We start from the raw sequence: 27,442 nt of genomic DNA on the forward strand, positions 1-27,442 counted from the left end.
CAGCAGCACTGTTTATAGAGTGCTGGTGACCGGCTGTAAGCATATGAACTGCATAAATCAGGTTGGTTGGATGATACCATACTACAGCTAGTCATGTGTAATAAAGGTTGTCCTACTTTTTTTTACAGACAGATACAACTGGTATTGATTCTTTTGGATGAGATAAGTTGATACTGCCCCCCTGACACAAAAACACTTCTGGCTGTACAAAGCTTGGGTCCTTACTTCTGCACATTTGTTTGATCAGATGAAAGAGTGCTACCAGAGGTACAAACGCACAAGGAAGAACAGCTAACAGCACACAGATGGCCAGTACCCAAGGTGGATACACTTTCTCCTCTTTCATAGGGAAGCCTTCCTATGGAGATAAAAAAGCAAGCAAAAGAAATAATTGGTATGTACACTTACATTTTGCTAACATTTCCATTTGCATTTTCTTATGCTGTTATAGCAAGGACAAAAGTTTTACTCCCAACAACAAAAGTTTTACTCCTGCTCCACAGTAGCACTCAGTGGCCATGTCCTCTGTATACCCTTCTCATGGGTTTAAAGATGACTGTAATTGTTTTATAGTTTCAAAGATTTACAGCTGGAATTGTGTCAAATTCCTGGGGCTGCAGAGGTTCCCTGAAGTTATCAAACTTCTACTCTCTTGCTTAAGCTCTGATTATTCTTGTTAGTACTCAAAGCTTATCTGGTTTCAGCAATCATTGAGCATGCTGTTATCCAAATAGGGAAGATTTAAATTAGAGATTTCAAGGGAATTATGATAATGACATTTTTGCAAGTCTGTGGCTATGAGTTTTATTTTGGGATGGTAATTCTCCATGGATTTTGGAGGAGACACTGCTGCAGTGTAATCCTCATGCAGTTTAAGACCAGAATCAATCTTCACACTCCTATGCAGGGTGTATTTGAGAGGGATCCAAGAAACTGCAACTGACAGTGACATCCAGATCAAATGGTCTCAACAATGACATGTCTTTGATGCTGAATTAGATCAACACTGTTCTCAGACTGCTGCCTCCCTTCCTGTCTGCCTGTCAAATACATATTCATCAGGACCCCAGCGGTATGGGTAGTTCTCAGTGAGAAATATTTTCATGCCTGGCATCTGTTATGCAGCTCCAATGCTCTGCTCATACATTTGTTCCACCTCTGAACCTGCTGTAGGTGTGGAGCATCTATGAGACATCTTCTTCAATAGTAGTCTGCATTACACACATTGATAAGATATATGGAGCATGAAGTATGCGGGACTTCTCAAGAAGAGGCTCTTGGCAGAAACACTTTCTAGCATGTGTAACCTCTGTACATACTGCAGCCTTCTCATTCTGCGCATTGCATCACTTCAGGCTACGTTATGTGGGTAAGCAGTAGGTGGTAATGATTCTAAAGGATCTAATAAGGGAGAAAAAACATAAACTCTTGGCGTTTATTAAAGTTTTGAAAGTATTTGGGAACATACATATTTAGGGTTCCAGGCTGCATAACTTGATGGCCTCTGTATCTGAAGAGTAACAAAAGCCAGGAAGACAATTAGCAGGAGCAGAGGGCTAATAAACCTCCATGTGATCTGCCAGTAGAGATTGGGTTTTCGTCCAGTCATCCATTTCACATCTTTACTGAACCTTTTAAGAGGAGGCAGATGTCAGATCTAAGTCAGAAGAGTTTCACTTTTTCATATTTTTCTGTAAGTTTTAAACACTTTCATAACTAAGTTTTAAACAACTTCTGTGCTATTACAGTTTCCTAAATCTTTTCCATTTGCTTCTTTAATAACTTACTGCAGACTTAAGTAAATAATAATATCAATAAAGTAGATGATTCATCCCTGGTAGACATCAATAAAGACCTGTTTACATTGTCAGTTTACATTACTTGAGCACCAGTCTAAAGTTTCTAAGCACAAATAAGGGATGAAAATATTACGGCAGTAATACGATACAGCAACTTGAACCAGCATCCTTTGCAGTCAGTAGTGGCAGTCATTTGGACACGGAGCTGATTTTTTTACATATACCTCTTACCATTTTATACATCGAATGAGCAGTAGATATATGTGGTTCTCGGTTTGATAGTTACATGATAACCTGTATCTATCAAGATGGGAGGAGTTTTGTAGTCTGGAATAGAAACTGTGATTTTTGTGCATGTCTGTGTTCAAACACTGGCTTTGTTTTCATAGAATCATAGAATGGTTAGGGTTGGAAAGGACCTTTAGATCATCTAGTTCCAACCCCCCTGCCACGGGCAGGGACACCTCATGCTAAATCATATCACCCAAGGCCTCGTCCAACCTGGTCTTGAACACTGCCAGGGATGGAGCATTCACAACCTCCCTGGGCAACCTATTCCAGTGCCTCACCATCCTAACAGGAAAGACTTTCCTCCTTATATCCAATCTAAACTTCCCCTGTTTAAGTTTTAGCCTGTTATCCCTTGTCCTATCACTACAGTCCCTAATGAAGAGTCCCTCTCCAGCATCCCTATAGGCCCCCTTCAGATACTGGAAGGCTGCTATGAGGTCTCCACGCAGCCTTCTCTTCTCCAGGCTGAACAGCCCCAACTTCCTCAGCCTGTCTTCATACGGGAGGTGCTCCAGTCCCCTGATCATCCTCGTGGCCCTTCTCTGGACTTGTTCCAACAGTTCCATGTCCTTTTTATGTTGAGGACACCAGAACTGCACACAATACTCCAGGTGAGGTCTCACAAGAGCAGAGTAGAGGGGCAGGATCACCTCCTTCAACCTGCTGGTCACGCTCCTTTTGATGCAGCCCAGGATACGGTTGGCTTTCTGGGCTGCAAGCACACACTGCCTGCTCATGTGCAGTTTCTCATCAACCAACACCCCCAAGTCCTTCTCCGCAGGGCTGCTTTGAATCTCTTCTCTGCCCAACCTGTAGCTGTGCCTGGGATTGCTCCGACCCAGGTGTAGGACCTTGCACTTGGCATGGTTAAACTTCATGAGGTTGGCATCAGCCCACCTCACAAGCGTGTCAAGGTCCCTCTGGATGGCATTCATTCTCTCCAGCGTATCGACCGAACCACACAGCTTGGTGTCATCGGCAAACTTGCTGAGGGCGCACTCAATCCCACTGTCCATGTCAGCGACAAAGATGTTGAACAAGACCGGTCCCAACACCGATCCCTGAGGGACACCACTCGTTACTGGTCTCCAGCTGAGCATTGAGCCATTGACCACAACTCTTTGTGTGCGGCCATCCAGCCAGTTCTTTATCCACCGATAAAGAGAACATTTAAAGCAATTTTCAGCTTGCAGGTTGAGCCTTTTAACATGGGGAATTTACTGCATGTTGCTTACTATGAAGTTTGAGGGGAAAAATCATTAAAAATATCAAAAGAAAAAATACAAGAGTACAAAACAAAAGGGCAGTAACAGGAGGATGTTTGAAAGGCAGTGTAACTCCTCTTGGCCGAAGAACTACAATAGCTGGTGACTTGCTAGCTTTAAACTTAAGATCTGCCCTTCCATAAGTACCATGCAGAGATTACCCCTCCTGTTTTACAAATATAGGAGACTTAAAGCAAAGAATGATAACTACAGTCGCAGAACTGGTAAGTGCTACAGAAATAACTTAATATTGCATACCTGTATGTAACAAACACGGATGGAGAGTAAAATGCATGTCTCTTATGGCAAAAATAATTGTCTGTTTCCAACATACCTTTTAATTTTATAGACATATGCAACCCCGACCACTTCAAAGAAGGCAATGACTAGAAGAGGCACCGTGCCTGCATAGCTGTCAAAAATGTCAATCCAGTAACTCCCCGAACCCAGCGTAAAACACAGAGCAATGAGGAAAGAAATTAGACATATTATACCTGAAGAAAAAAAGATATCTTTGTTACTGGAGTACTGAACTGAACTTAGTAAGTATATTTTTGTTCTAAATTAATTTTGTTCTTGTTCTAGTGATTTTTATTCTCTCTCTGTGGAGCTACAACAAGCTACTTTTCCCTTAGGGGAGCTGATATCACTTCCCAAACTCAGTTTTCCACCATGTGTTGGCCAAGAGGCACCACCCTGTTGCAGGAGGAACGCGCTTGTATGATTCAGAGCATCCTTCAGTTTTTAATACGTTTAGCAGATAGACTGGGCTGGGCTGGGCTGTCTTACGCTAAATTTTGACTGATGTAATTCCATGCAGTCAATAGTCTGCATTTCCATGCAGTCAATAGTCTGCCTTTCCATGCAGTCAATAGTCTCAGCATGCAGCAGCCAGCACCTAAGAAGTGTAAGGGCTCCCTGGATTTCTGCCCCCCACTTCCTCAAAGGGCCCAGAGCTGCAAATGTGTTATGTCCCTTGTGTCCTGGTGTGTATTGGTCTAAGTTTCATCACACTCTGTACATTCAGTTCTCCTTTAGCCAAGATATGGATTTAGGGTAATTGAGAGAAAATGTAGAAAGGAGGGAAAGTGTTGCTGAATGCAGACATGGGCTGTAAATCAGTTGGTATGTCCTTCTTTTGTGTTACTAACTGCTTCTGACTCTGAGATGGCCTTTGGTTGAATGCTGTCAAAAAATGGTTCCAGACTTCTTTTTCCTTAAGAAAACAAAGTGATATAATTACCTTACCAAGTTGTAAAGAAATTTATTTTTACATTAAAAGTTGTAAAATGATAAGGATATAATTTAGATGCCACAGCAAGACTTTTTTAGTCATGACAGCAATATTCCCATAATAATTTAAAATAATTTAAAAGGGCACATTGCACTAATGTTAATACATTACTTCAAACTGCCTGAAATTTTTCTAGACCAGTTTCACAGTAAGATCTCAGACTCTCACCAAGTATGGTTTTAGAGGAGCAGGTTGGGGTCAGCAACTGTCTCTGGTTGAAATGATTCTGCTTTGGTGCTAGAACAGGATTTCATGCGCTCATTCCTGGTTTTCCAAGCGGTAATTTTGTAGTCTGGTGTGTTCACAGTAAATATAAAATAATCTGTAGCAGCATAAACTTGAATGAAATAGGGTTTAATGACCTACCTTATAGTTCTGACAGTGAGGTGAGGTTGTGCACAGGTGGTTATGGCTGACTAGCTGTCACTGGTTGCCTTGAAGTGACTTGTTGAGGTACCAAAGGCTTAAGTGAAGACAAGGCTTGTTCTTGTGTCTACAGTAGCTCAGGGTAAACCTGACTCCAGGAATAGCAATTTAACAATCTTTCTCAGACAGAAACAAGCTGAGAAAAAAACTGGCAAGGGCCATATAATACTGCCACCTGACAGCTTCTGCCATAACTGTTGCCTCATCTGTGTGCTTGTCTTCTGCAAACACAATCCACTGCCCTTACTAACACTATGAGATAGCCAAATTAATATTACTGATTCTTAATCCCCTATGATGTTTGTTAAGCAGTTGGTAGTTTGCTCATCTGTAAAGAAACACCTTCTTTGAACAAAGTGAAACAAATATCTTACCAGATAATACCTCTTTGCGTACTGATTTAGATATAATTCGAAGTTCTAGAAGAGGAGTGAAGACTCCCTCGATGTTCCCAAACATAGAGGAAAGGCCCAGGCAGAATAACATTATGAAAAACAGGATAGCCCAGGCCTGGGAGCCTGGCATGATAATGATGGCTTGAGTGAAAGTGATGAAAGCCAAGCCAGTTCCCGATACACTCTGCAGAATTCACAGATAAAAATACACATTATAATGGTGTAAATGTAGTTTCTTATGCATATAGAATTATAAAACACTTCTGTCCTTCCCTGGAGTCAAGGGTGCTGGTCAGCCTGTGGGGCTCTGTGGCAGCCAGCAGTTGAGAAAATGGGTAGTGGAGAGTGTTTGTGGAGATTGTAATTTTAAATGGTCTATCAGAGATGTGCAGACAATCACAGAGCAGAATCTTGGCTCTCACAAGAGAGACAGGTCTGGAGTAAAGCAGATCTGAGAGTTGTAATTGAAATAGCAGGTTTTTTGTTAATGCCACTTTAAACATGAGATCTAAGTAAGGTATGACTGCTACTCCAGCAGCAAGAGAGTTCTGTTCTTTCTCATTAGGTGGTAAGGCCTTGTAAGGACGGAATGCAAATGTGTGAGTAGTAAATGACAGTTACAGGACTGGGTGGAATTACTTGAGCAAGTGAAATGAGGTTTGAGAAGTAAACAGAGAAAACATCTGTGTTTAGTGATATGAAAAAATATTTAGGAGGGTTGGAAAAGAAGGAAGCAAAGAGAATCCTGATGTATTTTAGTGGTGGGAGGGGGTTTAGGGTAAAAAGATTTAAAACATAGGTGAGATCCTGTGCAGAGAGGAGTTAAAATAAAAGGGAGAGGACAAGAGGGAATGGAAAGAAGGGTAAAAGAGAAGACAGTGATGATACCTTCCTCCTGGTCATACATGTGATTGAAGGCAAAGAGTGAACATTTTAATAGATATTGATTTAGGAAACTCCCATTCAACGTCCTGTTTTCTATAATCTTTCAGCTAGATGTGTTTCCTCTGTTATGCTTATACCTGTAAAACAAAGTAGGACTGAATCTAGTGTCTGTAGTAGGCTCCAGGTAGGACCACCTTTGAAGATCAGTTTTGTGGTGATAACGTGTAATTTTTTATGCTGTACCAGAGAGCTTTGAGTTCAGACTGTCCTACAGCAGTGTTGCTATTTCAAATTGTGAAATAATGGATTAATTACAAGCAGAGTAAAGTACAAGTACTTAAAAGAAAAAGGAAGATGCCAGTCCTTCTGTATATTTTGTTTAAGGGTTACTTTGTTGAAAGAAATGATGGTACCTGATCAAGAAATTCTTGAAGGTCACAGCTTTTCAGTTTGAGTCCAGCAATTTTTTCTGGATGTGATGAATTGAGGAGGCTAATCCAGGCTGTGTAGTTATCTCGCATGATGCTTTCTTCCGGAAGATCAAATTCATTGATAATACTGATAATGTTCCTGCCAGAGAAGTCAACGTATCATTAGCTTAAATGTTTGCAGATGATGTGGCTGGAAATGCTCTGCCATGTATTCAGATTTAATCAGAAGTTTTATTTACTCTCTGTGCTGTTATTTACAATATAAAGGAAAATATTAAATGAGAACTTTTATATAAAATAGTTACGAGAAAGTATTTAGACTTTTTAATGTCTTCTCTTTCAGATACAAACTTTGAGTACTTTATGCGGATGCAGTCTCTAGAACATTCCTATTTTATTTTATCAGCTCTCCTGAATTTCCACCACTTGGGTTTAGTAATTCAGTGAATCTAGTGGAACACGAAAAGGTATTGTTTTTTTAACTACTTCTAATCCCAGTCTGAGATTGAGATGTGATCCTTGGTGTGCTACTTCTATTTTTGGATTGTTTTATTTGTCTTGCTTCTTACAGACCCTGCCCTGATCATTCTTGTCTCAATGCTGTAGTACTTTCTATTTTTATATGAGACTTCTCTATACGGATGCTTTTCCTTTTTACTGAAAATGAATTATCTAAATGCATGTTTTTCAAGTAACACATTATCTGTTTAGGCATTGAAACTGCAGTATAACACTGGAAACACAAGTTTCTTACCCGTCCAAGCAGTCCCAGTAGCCTGTGGTTGCTTTAAATCCCAAAACAGAAAAGACTGGGATGGAAGCATAGAGGGATGTCATGCTGTTCACAAGTGCTACTGTCACAGCGTCCTTTTCACAGTCATTTCTAGAAATAGCATTCAAACAAATGAAGTAACTAAAAAAAGGCAGTATTTTAGCTGTGATTCTCTCAGGTATTTCTGCAAACATTTAAATGTGTTAGGTTTCTCTCCCCTTCCCTTCCTGTTAGGAAGTCTATTTGGCCTTTTGGAGAGACAGCAGCTGTTAAAATCCTTTAGAAAAAATAAGATCCTCTTTAAATAGTCTAAGGACAGAGTTTTGAAAATTTCAGAAAATTGGTCAAAATTCAGCAGGAATTTAGGCAATTTATAAAAGTTTTAGTTCTACTTACACTGGTGAATTGTAGCTTGAGAATGCAATAAGACCTCCAAAAGCCAAAGAGAGAGAGAAGAAAATCTGGGTAGCTGCATCAAGCCATACACTGGGATTTTTCAAAGTGTTCAGCTGAAATAATTGGAATAAATGCACTTATTAGGCTTAAATTAAAATTTCTTTTTCTCTCCCATTTCTCATAGCTCATCTCTTATTTCACTTCTGAAATTGAGTTGTGTTGCCATCTAAATATGCTGAAAATGGGAATTAGTACAAAACATGTCAGTAAAGCAGCTGTTTCAGGTCTGTTTAAATATATGTAGCAATTATAGAACCTGTTTCATTGTACACCTAGTCTATCTGATGATAAAAATGTGTTTTTAAATGCATTAGGAACATAATAGGGACAGTACATTGCATTTTTCCTCAGTTTATTGTCTTTGCTACTCCACATACTCGGTAATTTGCAGTTTAAGAATATTATCTTCCTAAAACTGTATGCTATAGATACTAAATCTTCATTGTTTTAAGACAAAGTGATTCCATAGCTTTTCAAATAATAAAAAGACTAAAAGCCCAAGTAGACCGAAAGAGGATATTCATTTAAAAGAGCATCTTAGATTAAAAGTACTGTGAAAACAACAATAAAATATAAAAGGGCAATATAAGAAAAATAAGGATAAAGGAGAAGTTGACAGAATGAATTTTGATGTAAGGGCTACATGATAGAGGAAGCTAAATTAAAAAGTTAGTGATTGTTGGATTACAGAGGATAGCATAAATTTTAAATAGCTGCACCAAGAAGGAATCTTACCCTTAAACTCAGTTTAAAAGAAAAAGATTAAACATAAATAGTGTGCAATATGTAAATGTGCTCAATAAATACTAATTTCCTGCAGAAACTAAGAAGTAGCGTATTACATTCGTACCCTACTAGGTATGAATATTGTTCCATTATCAAGTAGTGAAAATACAAACCAGTATTAGTTAAGAGCGAGTGTTTTAAAAAAGAGCTGGCTCAAAAGTAATACTGGGGCTGTCGTTTAACTTTGTTTTACGGCAGCCTGAGTTAAATCTATATCCTAGTCATCCAGGGCAAATCCTAGGGCAAATTGTGTGTTTGCTGTGTTGTGCCTGTGTGCCTGTGCCATTGGTCAAAGTACGTGACTAGAAACATTTGTAGGAATGACCCTACTAGAAGCATTTATAGAATGAGGTAAGTATACCAAAGAACCTTAATAGCATTCTGGGTTTCTCTGAAACTGGCCTGAGCTTGAGGAGGAAGAATAATGTGTTCACCTCAGTGTGGATGGATGCAGTGAATGCCATTACTGCATATGTTTTCTCCATAAGCATGCCAGTGCTTCAACTACAGCAGAACTGGTATAATGTTTGGTAGAACATAGCATAGCAAGCAGATATGTGTAGCCGTTATTGGCTAAATGCTTCAGCTTAGGCAAACCTTTCTAGAGGTTTATTTTGAAAGATCATAACCAAACCCTCCAATGCCAGAGTGCTCACTGGTAGGACCTTGTGTAGAAGTAGATTGCTCTTGCAGTGCAGAAAGTCAGCATGTTGCCAAGTGGCCTTCACAGCTTGATTAAGTCAATTGTCAGTGCTGACAAGCCAATTGTCAGTGCTGACAAGCCAATTGTCAGTGCTGATGCGAGTGTTAAAAGTCTGGCTTTCTGACTGTGGACTTTGGCTAATGAGTCTGGAGGTAGTTTAGTTTCGTGCTAGAGGCAATGCATTTATTGATTCTAAAAGATGCTAATCAACCCACAAACCTGAAGAAATAGTGAACAGGCAGGCATGCTGTGGCAATGTCATTATCTGGTCCTAAGCAAATTATGAATCTAAATGGTATTTTATATTTTCAATAATATAGCATACAGATTTCATAAATGTGTCTTCAGATAAAAAAAAAATGTGCTGAAGCTAGAAAGATGTGGCTGAAGATATAAAACCAGAATATTAATGAATGAACACAGGAGTAATGAGGAAATGAAGCATAACTGCTCCCCCCTGAACAATGAGACATTTGGACACTTAAACACATGAAACATGGGCAGAAGCTTTCTTAAAACAGAAATAAAAGCTACTGGGATATCTGTGATGTGTGATTTTGGTGTAAAAACAGCTATTAATGTTTCTCATAAGCAAGTGACCAACAAGTAATTCTGCACTTAAAGACAGCAGTTCATTAAGGTAATGGTTTTGTCCTCAATACCAGAAACAATATGGATAGACCAGGTACCTTGAAAGGAGTTTTAAGTCTTCATTCACAGTAATATATCAGGTGTAAAACTAAACTGCAAAATAGAGGAAAAAAATTACAAATGGTCTCTGTGATAGAGGACATGGTGACTGTGCTGCCTTTATTGTGGCCATTCTCACTACTCCATAAATAGCAGCAGAGCTCTGGGTGCAGGCATCAGTTGCCCAGCCATGTTCCTGGAATTGTTCATTGCCAGAGAATCCCCAAATATTTACAGTCTCTGAAGCAATTTCAAGTATGAAAGACTGTGCTCTTGATCTGACACAGATGTCCACAGAAACTGAAATGCATAAAGACCATTGCTGATGCTTGATGTGATCCCTTTTCTGCTGCCTCTGATGTTTTTTTTTTTACCCAAGAACTTTTCCAAAAGTCTCTGTTCCAGCTCCTCTATTGCTGCATCTTTGTGCAGCTTCTGCTTTCCCTTCAAGTGCCTGTGAGTATAACTTCAGTATCTTTTTTCTATTCTTGGCAGCTTCACTTTCCAGGTAGCCAAGGATTTAGAGAGGATGAATAAATCATCAGACTTCTCCATCTCTGAAAGTCAAAGAAACATAGTATTCATTATTCATTTAAAGTGTGAAAGTGTGTTGTATGGTAAAAAAACTGTGGTTTTGCATGAAAATAAAACCACAGCCTATTCTATTTAAAATCCATGTGCATACAGCCATTATTAGTGATATTAGTTAGTAAGACCTAAGATACAAACTTGGAAAGCAAATAAACAATGTTTAATGAAAAAAATAAATTCAGTTGGGTGATGATGATGTTGAAACTTATTAAGATATGACCTTTAGCACTAGGTAGTACTTTCTCTCACAGATTATCAAAAACAACAGTGAGGTACAGCAGTTGCCAGAGAGTGGATGTGACAGCTATTACAGGGAAACTACAATTTCTGCTGCATTGCAAGTTGGAGAAAAGATGGAAAAGATTGCCTCCAGTGAATGGAGAGTGTCAAGAGGCTTTATATATGTTTTGTTTGGCTTCTTTTTAAAGCAGGCTGAAATAGGCAGCTGTATTTTACATTACTAAAACTTTACAAGCCTCCTGCAGAGACATGAAAAGAAGAAACCAGCACACACTTTGAGGAATTTGCTTTACAGTTCTGTAAGCTAATACGGTCTTGGTTGGCCAGGTAAATCTGTGCAACAGCAGTGCCCATAGCAGATATCACTTACCAGGCTGTTGCATCAGCTTTTCCATGTTTGTAGATAAGAACGGAGTTTCATCACCAAAACCATCTTTAGCTGACTCCTCAAGGATGTCCCCAGGATCTGCTTCCTCAAACCAGCTAATCATTAACTGCAGGTTGATTGCAGCTGGATTTTCATTCTGACTTCTGGTGCCAATCTGCAGAACCATCTGCCTCTTCTTTTATGATGATCTGCTCCCCCTCAGCACTGCAATACCTTTAGGCTTTGTGCATACACGCAAATCTACTTTTTGCAGTAAGTTCACTGTGTGGTGATTAAGTCCTGAAGATGCCTGAACTCTTCCAGAGAAACCCAACAGCCAGGCTGAGACCAAATATCAACAGAGCCCAACTCTGTTCTGGTTCTGTTGTCTAATCTGCTTTCTTCATCAAGACATTGCACCAAGCATTTATTGTCCTGTCTGGGCTCTACAAAAATGCAAGTGCATGTCCTTATCTTCTGTAAAGACCAAGGTTATCCTTTTTGAGCTCTGACAGCATCTGAGATGAGTCTCTGTGCCATTGGGCTTGTAGGGTGAGGGATAAAAAAGGTGTCTCATTTGAGCCCTCTCTTGCTGTCGTCACTTTCCAGGCTGGCATGTAACATATCTCCATGCTTCTTGGGTTATGTTTTCCTTAATACCTGTGTTCCTGTTGTAGGAAGGAAAAGGGAAATACCCAGTGCCTCTGTGATGGAACCTGCAGAAGCAGAGGATGCTCTGAGACCATCTGTCAGTGGGTGCTGCTTTTCCTTCTCCACACTTGTTGTTTTATGGAGGTTTTTAGGCAGAGTTTGAGGAGCCTGCAGTTGATAGCAACCACTTGGTGGGATAATTTGACTTTGCATTTGGGAAGGCTGCTAAGGACAAAGTAAAGAGGTCTTTCTGAAATGGCCAGCTATAGAGGGATCTGGCACTCCTGTCCCTTTAACAAGATGAGAAAAAAATGGGAGAGGGGTATTGTCCAGCAGTTCTGTCTTTTAGGGGCAGCTTCAGGGTGGGGGGAAAACTTCAGCTATGGTGAAAGAGGGATAGGAGAAAATTACTTTCAACCTTTAAAAAAAAAAAAAACAAACCAAACACTTTGCAGTGTAATTCCTCAGCGAATTATTTAAAGTTGTGTAGATTCTGTAGCATTGGCAGGGAAACCCCATCTTTCTTATGTGTAAAAGAGAGGTGATTGTCAAGTGTATCAGTTTCACTTACACATTCAGGACTGAAGCACCCTTAACGAACTCAGTTTTCCAGTATTTTCTGAAATGTTTATTACTGAACTGTTTAATACTTTGTTGCTTCCTTTCTTGGTAAAGTATATTAAAACCCAAGTCACTTAATCTCAGGAAAAAGAGCTTACCTGAGTTCTTGTGTAGAATCATAGAATGCTTTGGGTTGGAAAGGACCTTAAGATCATCTAGTTCCAACCCCCCTGCCATAGGCAGGGACACCTTGCAAGCCCCTGGCCAGCCTCGCCTTGAGCACTGCCAAGGATGGAGCATTTACTACTTCTTTGTGCAACCCATTCCAGTGCCTCACCACCTTCACAGTAAAGAACTTCTTCCTTACATCTGATCTAAACTTCCTCTGTTTAAGATTAAACCCATTACCCCCGGTCCTGTTCCTACAGTCCCTGATGGAAGAGTTCCTTGTAGCCCCCCTAGGGACCTTGATCAGGAGTTGCTGGAAAGTGAATACACAGTATGAGATCCGAGCGGGAGAAAAAGGAAAAACAGTATTTCTGATTATAGCAGCAATACTTACATTAGGGGTGAAGAGGTAAGCCAGACCATTTGTGGCTCCTGGTAGCGTGAGTCCATGAATAAGGAATATAGTTAGGACCAGATAAGGAAATATTGCTGTTACATAAATTGCCTAAAGTAAGAATGCAGGCAGACAGTTACTGACAATAACACTGATAAATCCTACCTAAGTTATTGCAACACACAGTCTTAATACTGTAAGATAAGCCAGCAACAGCTGAACATTGCCATCTTTAAAAGAAGCAGAATGATATGCAGAACATATTTGTAATGAAATTGTTCTTAAAACTGTGTGAGAGGAGACTTGTATGGCAGCAGCACTTGCAGTGGTAAAGGACTGTGATTTTGGACCATCTGTACCAATGTTACCACTTTATTGGACAAGGAACATTCCAAAATGGTTCTAGTACGCTAAATCAGGAAGGTGGTGAAACTCAGTATCTGGAGAGCAAGACTCAAAGTATGGGATGATGCATTTCTCTGTCCTTTCTGTACCTTTCCTGTGGTTTCAATTCCTCGGATGGTGCAGAGGTAGACAATTGCCCAAGAAGCTGCTAAGCACAAAACGAGCCACCACTGTAACGTGCCACTCTCAGTGACATCAGGTGTTATGTTCAAAGTTTTCCTGTACCAAAAATAATTGACTGCTGTACTTCTGTAACATTCTTCGTTGAACCCTGGAAAAAAATGTGGAAAGCAGAAGATTTTAGAATTGGTAGTATTTTCCCCAGTCACTGTACGGTTAGGAAGCAATACTTTATACTTGAAGAGTAGCAGGATGGTCTCTTGCGGGCTGCCAAATTGAATGTGTAAGTCTTGAAATACTCCAGGAATTCCAGTGGACAAAGAGTTAGGGCACCTATCTTTGAAAAGCAAGAAAGGTGACCTGTGTCACATCTAAATTGTGGGAAAGCAACTCCTCTCTGTCCCAGCCAAAATGCTGACAGAGAGGAGTAATCATAACTGTGGTCATTGTGGCTGTATGCAACTTTTCAACCAAAACTTACTCTGGTGAGATTTGGATAATGAAGTAACTTGCAGCTATGGGATGTACAGATTTAGCCAAGTGACTTTCAAGTTACAAATCTACTCTTGAAAGCATGGTTGCCACTGAAATGAAGCTGGTGATCCTCTTTCAGTGTACAAGGACACTAATGTACTCAAACTTGCTGGTGTCCTTTCCTCAGCTCTGAATTAAAATAATTGGATGTGCACTGAGACATACGCTGTCCAGCACAGTCCCAGCTACCTCTGAATCATGCCATTTTAGGTGACCTTCAGCTAAGCCTGGTGGATGGAAACAGCTGCTGTCTGACTCATTTAGGAAGAAGCTACCTGGAGAGAGCATTGCAATCATGATGGAGAAGTGTGGGTTCTTCCTATCTTGGCCCTGGTATTGAAAAATCCATCCTTAAAGGACTTCTTCAGTGTTTTCTAAAAGGTGCTGTCATGGTTTAAGCCCAACTGGCAAGTAAGTACCATCCAAACCCAGGACAGATGCTTAACTAAAAGTGCAGGGGGTTAGTATATCAAACTAGTTGATTAAAAAGTTGATCTCCAAAGCACATTTGGAAAACATTTGTTTAGCTCACTAGCTGGGACGTCTGTATCCTGAGAAATGAAAGAATCCTCTTTCTTAAGGGCCAGATGATTTTCTTCTGTAACAAAGATGGTGGATGTCTAACTGTTTTCTTACTCTAGAATATTCCTAAGGTCTCGAAAATAATGTTATCTCCTGCTGTGTTTTGTCTTCTTAGCTTCTTCCTCAGATTATGTTTCTTGTACTGCCCTGGAATTTGTTGTCTCTTGTGCTCTGAGTGAAAATAGCTGGAAAATAATTTTGAAGAACTGAGAGCAGTCTTCCTTATCCTGCTTAGGTACACTGTCTGTCTCTGGGCTTACTAAAGGTTTTGTAATGGGTAATGTGAATTTGATCTGAGCCTCAAAGATTCCCTCTTTGAGTAGTTCCTCTGCTACCTCAAAAACATTTTACTCAGTTGCTCCTTTTTTTTTTAACACTGTTATTACATTTCCTATTTTGAAATCAAGCAAAAGAGGTCATGGACTTTATGGCTTTTGTTATTCGTGTGAGGATGATGTATTTGAGTAGTCTATGGACCCTATCGTAGCTTGTTGAGCGGAAAACAAACCAGATCTTGTGCACAACTCAGGGCCAAATCAAGTGTGGCTTCTCAAGGGTTTCTCAATTAGCTGCTCTAGGATGTTGTCTTCTTGTCTCAGCAACCTACAGCAGAAACTGAAGTTCTCTGGTAAGGTTGTGTTTCTTGCTCTGGCATCTCACTTAATCTTTCTCAGTACATCATGGCAAATGACCTGAAAGGTTTCTGTAAGAGCTTGTAATGAGTCATGATGAATGAATCACCACTTAATGAAAACTCAGAAGTCTCATTTAAAGCAGTTACTGAAAGATGTAGTCGTAAATCTGTTTTTTATGTTAACTATCTCATGTGTCTTGATGTGTAGTTTGTAACAGCATGTGTCTTGATAAAGGACTATTTTTCCATAGGAAGCAGAGGATGCTCTTTCAGACTGGTATTTTTGTATCATAGCACAAGCATAAAAAATACACAAAGCTTCCCTTTTCCCCTTTCTAGTCCCCAGACTGATGTTTGTGATCCTCCTTTTCCTATGAGTGATGCTCAGAGTGGTAGTTACCTGTTCTGTTTTCATTTAGAGGACACATGCTCCAAGGAAGAGGTTCCTGGAAGGAGTTTATGAGATACCACATCACCCAGGTTAAAACTGTGTTGTAGTATAAGCTCACCAGAACTGACACCATCCACGAACCAACACCTGCAGAAAGCACAAGATCTCAGCTTAGAAAGGTTTGGAGAAAAATATCAGTCGCAGCACTTGCTCTCAGAAGCTCCTGTTTCCTCATTTTGCAACATTTTCTGCTTCCCCCAGGAATTTTCACATGAAAGATGAGTATTTGTGTCCTCAGTAGCCAAACACTGGTGCAGCCCCCAGCTCCAAGAGGGCTGCCAATCACTACATATTTATAAGATTAGGGTTGAAGTCTTTGCTGTAGTATGTAATACATTGTTTTCTGCAACACGACTTTAATAGCAGACACCAAAAGAGACTGAATTTTTTGCAGCATGTCTTGTCTCTTTTGTCCGAAATCATGCACAGTGCCCTAAACTATTAACTGAGTTGCTCCTACGATGGGGAAGGAAGAATAGCAACACCATGGCTTCTGCTTGCTTGTGTTTTTTGCAAAGAGAGGATGGACAAGCTTAATTGTAAGAGATGGGTTTAGCTGGAGCCACTACACTGCTGCTTGGTATTTCTTCCTCGTTGCTCTTTGGCCCTTAGATAACTCCCCTTACCCGCCCCTTCTCCTCTCACACACACCCACAGGTATGGCAGTTGCTCCCAATCCCATTTTTAAGCACCTGCTGAAAGCAGGGTATGATCCATCAGTGCTGGCTGGAGCATCTGACGGTTTCTCCTTGACCCCACAGGCAGGAAGGTGCTATCTCAAAGCTGGTACAGCTGATTGTTCAGCCCTCTAACGATGGCTGCTCCCATTCACTTTCTGCTGCCTAACAATGTGCTTGGGATACCAGATACAGGTTTTTTTTTCAGTGTATATTAAATAAATAGAAAAAAAAAATTGTTGGTACAGAACTGCTCATCAGTCTGCATCCTGCTGTGTGGACTGTCCCTCATGTTAATAATAGCCCTTCAGTAGCCCCATTGTGCCTGTGTTTTGTGGTGAGGAACTCTCCTAGGTTGCTTCAGGCTCTTTAGGAGGTGCCAGGATCCTGTTCCTGATCTCCCCTCTTTCTGTCCTCCAGTCCAACTGTTCCTGGCTCCTGGAGGGACTGTGAGGGAGGAGCAAGAACCACTGTGTGCAGGCAGCTCTTGTGTAAGCTACAAGGTATGGTAGGAATAGGGCAGTGTTGGCCAATAGAGCTTGTGACTGCTGTGCTTTCCACAGCAAAGGTTATGAGGTTTGCATTTAAGGCAGTAAGGTTGTGCCTAGAGTAACATCTGATGGGAGTGATATAGAATCATAGAATAGTTTGGGTGAGAAGGAGCCTTTAAAGGTCATTTAGTCCAACCCCCTTCTAATGAGCAGGGACATCTACAACTAGATCTGGTTGCTCAGAGCCCCATGCAACCTGGCCTTGACTGTTTCCAGGTATGGGACACCTACCAGCTCTCTGGGCAACCTATTATGGTTTCACTACCCTTACAGTGCAAACTTTCTTCTTATATCCTAACAAAGCATCAGGCATGGGTTTGTTGGCTGGGAGCTCATCTGCAGTTCCTTCGGCTGGGACCCCAAGAGATATACCGACTCCTCCGAGGTAGGGCGAGATGCTGTTCCAGGCGCTGATGCTGCCTTTCCTCATGCACTGTCCCAAGGCCAGTTCAAGGTGCAACAATGGGATTCCTTCGAAGAGAAGAGCGATGAAGTATGGGATAAGGAATGCCCCTGAAAATAAAGTGCAATTAAGCCACGTTGTTATCTGCATCTCGCTGAGATTACTGTTTGATAATTTGCCTGCTTTATGACCCTTATTCTTGTAGGATGTGTTGGGAGAGAAAGCATTGCTAGGGATACCTGCCAAGTAACATCTGTTACTGGTAGTTTTATTGCTGAAGATGCAGGAGGAAGGACTAAAGGATGCTTAGTTCTGCAGGATGCTTCCCCTCAAGCACTGTGAGCATGAAGCCTCTTTTCTCTGGGGAAACAAAAGCAGAAGTCCTGCCTCAGCCCCCTTCCTATCCTACTGGCTGTGCTCCTCATGGCTTTGTCAATAAACCTCTGCCTTGTTATGCTGTTTCCCTTACCCTCCAGATCTCATATCTGTGTCTGCCCAGCTCTGCTCTGCCAGCGCTGGAAACCTTCTGCTCTCCTTCAGGCTAGCAGGGAGAGCATCACTATCACCACTTGAGAGAGCAGAATGGAGCAGCTCGGCTCTCCACTCCATCTTCCGCTCTGAGAGGGAGGTGGGGGGATGCACAAGGTTTCAGGTCACTTCTTAGAATGGCCTCTGTGTTTTGCAATCACGGACTATTTAGAAAGGCTGGGCAGATAAATCTAATTGCTTGTATTAAGTACTGCAAAAACCTTGTATTAAGTACCTGCTGCTAGGTGCTACAGTAACTTGGTGCAGCACCCAGAGAAAGTGTGTTCTTTTAATGTTTCAATTTCCCCTTATCAAGAAACACATAGGAACAAAAATCAGCAAAGCTCTTCACAGTGAAGGACTGTTTTTAGTTTGCCAAAGGTGGAAATAAATGTGTCCCCTTATGATCCGATTTCTTAAGATGTTTTTAACGGCTAAGAATCAGATTTTAAAAGAGACAGTTAATTCCTAGTACATTAAATCTTCAATTTGCACGTACCCCCTTCACAGTAGTCCCAGTGCTTGGAAGAAGCTCTGAAGTGGCTGTTATAACAAACACACACCCTCAGGAGAGAGAGACTTACAGAGGAGTTAAGGAAAACAATTGTTTAAGTGTTTTACCACCTGATAAAATCTCACCTGGAGCTACCCGCCTCCCATGTAAATGCGATGGAATTTGCAGGTCCTTCCCACAAGAACTGGGTAACCTCTCACCATTCTCAGTCCTGCATTCTCCTTCAAACCTGCTGCAATATCCCCTTCCGCAGCACACCGGGGTGCCCACCCAGCCCTCCTGACAGCCCCATGCCTTGGGCTGTCTAATGGGAATAGTGGAATATCCATGAGAGTGCCTGGAGCACTCTGCTTGTTCTCCTGTCTGTGTGGCCATGCACCAGCTCCGAGCGGCAGCTGTCCACTGCAATCCCTGCCATGCTGAACTCTTGCTAGCAAAGCGCTCTGTAAGGGACCGGCAGTCTCTCATGTCATATCTTCCTGGAAATAACTGTGTAATAATTAGTGCAAACTGCCCCCTGTTATCGCTCTCTTCTGTTTGCTAGATGAACCACTGACAGCAGGGCATGTTTAGATAATGTGCTGATAAAAGCCTGTTTACTTTGTGCTGGTTTGTACCTATCTCCAGTCATATTGAAAGCATGGCAAAGCGTAATGTCAGGCTTGGAAAGAAAACACTGGTTTTCCATAAAAACAATATAAAAAGTATGCTACCTGCAAATATGGAAATATGGCAGAAGATAGGGGTAAGAAGAAATAGGTACTGGAGCTAATCTTTCTCAAACCTAATTCAAATAAATGGCTTGTAGTGTAAAAATATGCTTTCAGTTGTTCATTCCTTTGCTTTATAGTATTTTTAAGCAAAAAGGAGGGAGTTAGGAAAAGCACAGACAGTCTGCTCAAGCACTTGAAGCTTACTTTTTCCCACAGTAAAATCCCCCTACCCCTATCTGATACTAGAAAGGTATCAGATACCTCATAGTGAGTAGGAACCCTCTAGCACTACCCAGACTAAACAAAAAACGAACAGTCCAAAATGTGCCACAGTTGAAAGTCATTTTGGAAAGAGATCCTGCACAAGGATACTGCAAAGCTGAGGAGCAATCCCTGTGCACATGAGAAGGCACAGAAAGTCTACAATAGCTTTTTCAAATCAGTCGATCAACTACAAATACTGCACATATTGATAAGCTGGTTTCCTTGACAGCAGAATCCCAAGTGACAAGGAGCTTCAGCATGTAGCACGACTGGTGGTGTTGCTAACTCAGAAGAGCCATTAGAGCAGAGACAGCTCTGTAGTCATGGTGGTAGGAAATACTTGGTGTGCTCTAGCTACACTGAGAGTTTTTAAAACCTGATCCCTTGATTGTGGTGTATCATAGAATCACAGAATTGTTTGGGTTAGAAGGGGCCTTAAAGATTATCCAACCCCCTTGCTGTAGGCAGGGTCATCTTCCACTAGACCAGATTGCTCAAAACCCCATCCAGCCTGGCAGATGTACAGACAAATCAGGTGAGAAAAGCAACTGCTCAGCCCTATTCAACCCTCTGCTTGCAAAATGACACTTGAAGGGCAAACTCTTTGTTTTATCACCCACACATGGCCATCTGGAAGAAAAGTGCAGGAGCTGCTAGGCAGCCTGTTGAGAGCTGCTGATGCACTGGAGGGCAGAGTGACCAGGGGCTTAGCAAAGGAGAGCAGTCTAAAGCTGAATAATGGCAACCACAGAGTGAAACAGCCAAATTGGTTCTATCACATCTTACCAAGAGAGAGCAATAGACCTGACTAGTGGAAATGTAAAGCAGTTTGATGTACCAGCCAGGTTACCTCCTCATCAAGGAGTACCAAGGCTGTACCAAGACCAGCAGAAATTCATTAGCATCAGTGAGAAGCAGATGTGAAAACCTGGGAGTACCAATAAAGACTTGTTAAATGCTGAAGAACAGCTTAGAGGAACTGATTCAGGTGTTCAATATTGCATCTTACCAGCACCTGCAGATCAAGTAGCAGAATAATTTATGTTTTACCTACAAGAAATTGCAATAGCTGATAACTACTTGTACAGATACAGAGAAAAAGCTATTAGACATTGAAAAGGGATTATTAGACCTGTCTCACTTTCTCCATAGGAGTTCAGCTAAGCAGGGTAGTAGCCAACACAGCAACAAATCACATCAAGACATCAATCAAGTAGGAAAAAAAGCAGCAGCTTAATCGTATTCACCCTTCTCTCTGGAAAACAATACGTCATGATCTTTGCGATGTCTTCTACACATGCCTTAATACAGATGAAAAGTATGAGCTACTGTAAATGTCATACTTGTGCAGCATATTTATGATGGCACTGATTTTGACTTACAGGCCACACTGCACATCTTCTTAGACTCTGCAACTTTGCAGGGTTGTGTGTGTAAGTGACTGTATCCCCTTGAGCAATATTGAAGAAGCTAAAGCCATGCCCAGAAAAATCAAGGTGGCAATAGCGATTTGGAAAGAAGGGGGCTAACTCCTGTAGATCAACTTATAAAATGACCTTGGTGAACTCCTCTATGAAATACTCATAACTGAGGGATGCAAGAGAGCAGCAGTCACGTGCAAGCATGCACCACTCTGAACTGCAAAAGGCAACCAAATGCAAGCTCTTTTGTTCCCACCATACTTCTTTTATTTGTTTAATTTTACAGTATCTTCCTGGTGTACCTGTTGTTCCTCTGAGATTTTATTTTCCTTCTGAGGACACAGTGAGCCAGGAACTGCGTTTTGCAGCCAGTGGTAGTTCAAATCCTAGCAAAGGTCAGGTAGGCCATGGGTTATTAAAGTCTGTTAATCGTTGCCCCAGAAGTAAACAGTTCTCCCTTTTGAGCTGTACTTCAGTGCTGATTGTATTTATTTTCCTAGAAAGAAACTGTATTTTATGTTAAAGGTATTTTCCAGTCATCCTGCAGGCTCAGGCACAATGCACATTTGTAATACCCATGGATTAGGCAAGCATATATATATCCCAGCTATAATGAAAAGTAAAACAGTGCGGTAAGTTCCAGGTACATCTGGGTTGTTGGGGTTTTTTAGATACACTCAGATGATCTTATGTGTACATGTATAACTATATGGCTTGTTTGAGTCTCAGTTTTAAGTGTCAAACTATATGCTGGGTCATTTAGAGACTTCTTTTTGATCCCAGTTGCCTGGGAACCTTTGTGTTTGTCTCCACTTACTGTGGCAAACAACCTTCATATCCATTAGTCATGAAAAGTAAATAACTAACTTAACTCAGGCAATAAATGCAAATAATCAGTAACGATAGAGGGTGATAAATGTCAGCAAAACTGATATTATATTAGATCCGAGTTACTGAGTAACACTAATGTGCAATGAATAAGGTCCAGAGGTCTGCTGAGAACAGCTGACATGAGACAAATATACAAGCACTCTTTTTTATCTCTTGTTTTTAAAAAGATCTAGAAATGAGGTGAAGTGCACTGACTAACTCTTACAGACTTGGAAAACACCTGAATGAGCTGTGAAACTGTGAGCTGTACCCATAAACCATTCCACCTTAGAGCACATCTATGCTATGTCCCTACCAGCTGCACTTGTGGCTGTGGCTGCAGGTATAGTCACTGCACCTCTCAGGTCTCCTACTTAACCAGATGCTGCTGGTCTCTCCCATGCTCACATCTTCAGATGCACACAAGCAGGATTTATACTTCAGTACTATTGGTATACTTCACTATCTATTGGGGTTTTGCATCTGAGTTGCTTGCTTTCAAAAAATGCAACCCCAAAATCACATCACTGTCTTAAATTAGCAGAAATATAATGCAGCTACATTATACACCGGTGTAAACCCAACCGCTCTGTCTTCTTGGTGGTCTTCATGACTCCCTCAAACTTTCCCAATGCCGGCTTTCTGGGATAAATTATTCACAAATCCTGCAGCACTTTTGTTACAGAGTCCACCCTGCTTTGAGCTCTCTGAGCCCTTTTTTAAATCCAGTGACCAGACATTGCCCGGACATCCACATATTGACCTTTACTCACCAGTCTCATGCTACAGTCTGTAGTGATGCAAAGTACCTATATACCATTACTGAGTCTGCTACCTATTTTAAACTGATTTTTCACAGAAACAAATACTATTCATGAAGCAAAGGAATGATTCAGCCTTTGTCCCTGCAGCATTTTCTTATTTTTATTGTCTTTAAACCTGCTTAAACCCTGTTCTTTTTGTCCCTAGAAGCTCCTGTGGGTTATATCAGTGCTCAGAAGCTGGATCCACAAGCAAACAGACTTTCCGAGCACTGTGCAGTCCATACAGACAGGTCACTTGGGTATCCTTGCACTAAGACTCACACTTCTGTGGTGGTAGAGGTCTGTAGGGCAGTGATGGGATGTAGGAGGAGAAGAATGGAGGGAAGAGAGCAAACCTCAGTACGAGGCAAGTGTTCCTGATCTTCTGAAGTGAGGCTGGGATCTGAAGAGGTTGAAAAACAGCTGGCCACAGCTAGACCCTGCCTCCAGTATGGAGAATCAACCCTTGGTGCTTCATGGGAAGGTGTGAGAGCCTCCTTATGGTCTGTAGAACAATATTTCATCTTAATCCATAACAGCACAAAACCCTGACACACAAAGTTTATGCAGCCGCATGCAGCTGGTGGCCCCAGAACCAGCTCTGTGTAATGAGATGTGTGGAGGAGCTGCATCTTGCTATGGTCCCGTCTATGAGTTTGAAACCTTCCACTGAATGCTTGGTGTTAATTATTACATTACAGAAATATCACATTATGTTAATTTTGTTCTGAATGCTTGTTCCCTTGCTCCAAGATAGAAAGGCCACTTGAGATGCTGTAGGGTTTTTGTCTGACCTACAGCTCCTGCTCCAGAATATCATCCTTGCAGGTCCCATGCCATACCTGCTATGGGGATGTTTCTCAAAAGGTGTTTATCATGTCTCATTAATGTCTGTGTCATTAACTGAAGTGACGGGCTTTTTTCCAGCCATCTCCGTGGGCAAACACAGAAAAAAAACATGCTTGCACCTATGGCTTTCTCACCACCCAGTTATGTCACTGCTCTGGGGGAGTTTCACTGGGTTTCACATCTAAATAAATAATGGAAAATGTTAAGTCTCTCGGGAGGAATCTAACTCACTTCTTCTCTTTTCTTATTTGAATCGATCTAATTGTAGCATCCAGCTGTTACATGTTTAACAGCTCCTTGCAGCCAAGATAATTTCCCTTTGTTTATGGACTATGATCAACATACACTTTCATTTTGAATTTCATGAGCTAAATAGACTGGATTCTTGAGTCATTCCTTGTCCCAAAAGTTTTCTGGACCTTGAATAGTTGTTAGGGCTTTTCTGCATTTTGTCTGATTTTTCAAGTTGACTTTGAAAGGTGGACTTTCTGAAGAAGTCAGAAGTTTCTTAGTACTGGTAGTAGTATCTACACCTACTTCCTAATGCTCTGCTTATATATGTGTCCTGGGTTCAGCAGTAGCAGTCATTTTTCTCCTTCTTGGTAGCTGGTGCAGTGCTGTGTTTTGACTAAGAACTAAGGTTCTTTGTGTTGATACAACCTTCTGTATCTTACTCATTCAGATACTTACGAGAATCCTCAAGTGTCTCCTTCTTTCAGAAACACCTCTTCCATTTAAAGGCAGCATCCATTCCTGGTTCCTTGGCTGATTCAAATATATGTAGCTCATCAAGTAATATGGATACCTTGGTATAACAAGCTGGATTTAATAGTTTTTTTCTGTCATATGACAGTTCTCCAGGTTTGAATTTTCTCTTTCTCCAGTTATTTGAAAGATAAAGACTAATACTGGTCTGAAACAATTTGCTATCTCACTCTGCTTTAGCCAGCTTACCATGGTGGATCTCAAAAGCTGCTGTGAATGGCGAGTTATCAGGTACTCTTTTCTGATCCACTTATATTTACTAAATTGGCTGCTTCTAAAGCAATTCTTTGTGGGAATGGTGCCCTGGGACAGGCTTGGGCAGCTGCCTGCAGTACCTGGCAGGGTCCTGGTGGGGTTCTTCTAGTTCTTATCATTTATCTATGATAAATGCCTCACAGGCATCAAAAAGTACAATTTAGTTTTGTGCAGGGGTAGTTCCAGATGATGAGGCAACTCCTGAGTGCATCAGAGAAGGAAAGGGAACAACTTGCTCCCTTCCCAAAGGAAAGAGCAGTGACTGTTTGTATGGGGGCCGGTTCACTTGGGCCTCCCCAGGACTTCTTGCTTTTCCTTAAAGTAACAAGCTGCAGGGTCAGATTCCTGCTCCTATCTGGACTGTAGAAGCAACGTAAGAGCTCCAGTGTTGGTTTTGCTGACAGTTAGTGTCAGTCTGGTCTTATCTCCTAAACAAACACATCATTTTAAGGTCCCTTCAAGCCCAAACTGTTCTATGATTCTATGATTCCATGATTCTATGGCTCTTTGATGTTAAAATGAAATACACGTCTACAGAAAAAGTTAGTCTAACTGGAGCAAAACATTTATGAGAATTAGATAGTTAAAAAAAAAGCCCCCTGAATCACTGGGGGGCTATATCTAACTTCCGTGCCCATCGTAAGTTAGTGTAGTTATATAAGAATTGTAATTTAATAGTCCAACAAAATCGCATGTCAGTCTTACCGCCTCCATGTATCTGACACAAGTATGGAAATCGCCACACGTTCCCCAAACCGACGGCAAATCCGATACAGCTTAAAATATACTGGAACTTGTTGTCCCACTTGGGTCTGCTATCTTCTTTAGGGATTTCAGGTGGCACTGACAAGTCTTTCGACATTTTAATGCAGTATCCTTGGCTCTTTAGCTCCTTTCCCTATAAGTTGGAAGATGCTTCAAAACCTGTCTCTCCTACAGATTTTATGCGGGGTGACTGGAGGATCCTGGAAAGAGAGGTGGAGCTTTCTTTTTATGTAATACAAAGGAACGTGTCATTGCCAAAGCTGCAGTTTAAAGACAAAACCAGTAATTACAATTATAGAGAGAGTTACTACTCTTGACTTTTTTGAAGCTCCTTCTATAGTTAGAGAACTTGGGAATATGCTGTTAATGGGTAACATGGGATCAAGCAGGTTTTTATTTTCTGTTCTCCTTCTGTTCTCAGATGCTTTCAGGGAAGTGTGACACTGAATGTCATTAAGGAGAAACCTTTACAGCAGACTTATTACAAGTGTAGAACACTTGGGAAAACCTGTGAATAAAGTCTTGCCATTTCCTTTCTTTCTTTGTTAATGGGGTAAATGAATGAAGACATCTTTTACAAGTGCAAGAAGTAAATAAATCAAAGAGGCAAGAAAGAGTAGAACATGTATGTTCAGACATTAGAATGTGGTCCACTTTCAGCATAGCTGCCAGAAGTTAATCACTTCCCAGCTGTCAGTGAATCCCAAGTGACTATTTTAATTGGTCATTAAATAGTTACCGATGAATGCAAGAGCTGAATGCTTTCCTTCAACTGAAAATCTGTGAGAATGTTATTCTGTTGTCTTTCAGTTATACCAGGGTTTTCTAGTTGGCACACCAAATCAGTTCACTCCACACTAAACATGTCAACCAGTCAGATTGCTTGCTTCAGTAAACCAACACTTTATGCCTGGATTTCCTTTTCGGACTGGAAAGAGTATCCAAGTGAAGATGGATTTCTTTTTCCCAGAATACTTAGAGAGAAATAAAAGCACTGCTCTGCAGCTAAGCATGTGAATATAATCAAGTTGCAGGCTCATCCAACCAGAAGCCAAGTTCGCATCTAGGCTACACAAGTCTCTCCAGGCAAGCACGGTTCACCTGCTTGCAGCTCTGCAAACATCTATAGATGGAGCAGCTCAACTCCCCAGTCCCTTATCAGGATGTTTCACAGGGCATGTATGAGCTGATGTGTGCGGCATGGTTTGGCAGCACTTGCACAGCATCACTGCTGCCAGGGCACCTATCACCAGCACCCCTGCTGCTGCTGCACTTCAGATCAAGAAATGCCTTGCGCTGTGCTGGGGCTATTCTAGCAACACACTGAATCCCTTACCTGCTGCCTGCAGTTGACCATGTCACACTTGGTTTTACTCATTCTGAGTGGCCGAGCTTTTTCTCAGCAGGAAAACCTAACAAAACTTTCTTTTCTGTTACAGAATAACATCTTTAAATAGTTTAAATAATTACTCACACTCAAATAATAAAAAATGGAATGCAAATGGATTTAATAATTCAAATACACATACAATGCCCGGTACTTTACTCTCTATTTAGAGCAAACGTACTACTCTAAAGATACAGTCTAGACTAGTTCGACCCTAAATATCCCTATTTCTTCTAAAAGAATATTTTGATCCTAAGGGAATGTCAGGGTGTAAACTGGATCAATTCTTGTCTCAGAAAGTGGGTATAGGAAGAGGTGCAAAGCGATACAGGCGTGTTGCTTATGTACCCGAAAAGCTGGATGATATCCAGAGGGGACATTTACACTGTCTGCTACTGACGTTCAGCCTGGGTGCTCTACACAGTGCCCCTTTCTCTCTCCAGTGACCACATAAGGAATGGGACTCCTGACTGAGCTCCTCTGGGTCACATGGAAGTCTAAAGCTTGAAACAGTTGTAAGGTAGGTGTGTGTGTCCATGTCTGTATGTATGTGAGCTAGAGCTACTCACTTTCACAATCCTGGGGTGGATGAAAACAAGAAGCTTTGAACCCAAGCTTGGGTGCCTTGGGTACCTCTCCCATCAGCATGGACCTCCCAGGCAAGGGGCGCACCCCTTGTTCATGGGTGCCAGAGAAAGCAGACTGCCATTTCCTGGACTACTGCTGCCCTATTACAAGATTATCTCTTCTGTCATCAGCAAAACCAGTGCTATCTGCTGGGAATAC

At 41.3% G+C, this 27,442-nt stretch overlaps 1 protein-coding gene across 1 annotated transcript; it reads right to left on the bottom strand.

Annotated features, from left to right (window-relative positions):
- Positions 1-7: 7 nt before the first annotated feature.
- LOC130606611 (sodium-dependent neutral amino acid transporter B(0)AT3-like) lies at positions 8-25,455 on the bottom strand. Its single transcript, XM_057423110.1, has 12 exons — positions 25,210-25,455; positions 17,492-17,632; positions 15,841-15,978; positions 13,660-13,841; positions 13,166-13,276; positions 7,955-8,067; positions 7,541-7,669; positions 6,769-6,925; positions 5,450-5,654; positions 3,690-3,849; positions 1,469-1,631; positions 8-358 (listed from the first exon to the last, which is right to left on the bottom strand). The coding sequence occupies exons 1-12, from the start codon at positions 25,364-25,366 to the stop codon at positions 113-115; spliced, it is 1,902 nt and encodes a 633-aa protein (XP_057279093.1). The 5' UTR covers positions 25,367-25,455; the 3' UTR covers positions 8-112.
- Positions 25,456-27,442: the final 1,987 nt, after the last annotated feature.

Source organism: Pezoporus wallicus, unplaced genomic scaffold (genome assembly GCF_028554395.1).
Source record: "Pezoporus wallicus isolate ANWC-B61680 ecotype Strahan unplaced genomic scaffold, APGP_CSIRO_Pwel_v1 contig_749, whole genome shotgun sequence".
NCBI classification, from domain to species: Eukaryota; Metazoa; Chordata; class Aves; order Psittaciformes; family Psittacidae; genus Pezoporus; species Pezoporus wallicus.

Coding starts and splice junctions, on each gene's coding strand:
- LOC130606611 (XM_057423110.1), bottom strand. CDS start 25,366: ATGTCGAAAGACTTGTCAGTGCCACCTGAAATCCCTAAAGAAGATAGC. Junction 17,633..25,209: donor GTGTCAGATACATGGAGGCG/GTAAGACTGACA, acceptor CTTTATTTTCAG/GGGCATTCCTTATCCCATAC. Junction 7,670..7,954: donor TCAAGCTACAATTCACCAGT/GTAAGTAGAACT, acceptor TGCTATTTCTAG/AAATGACTGTGAAAAGGACG.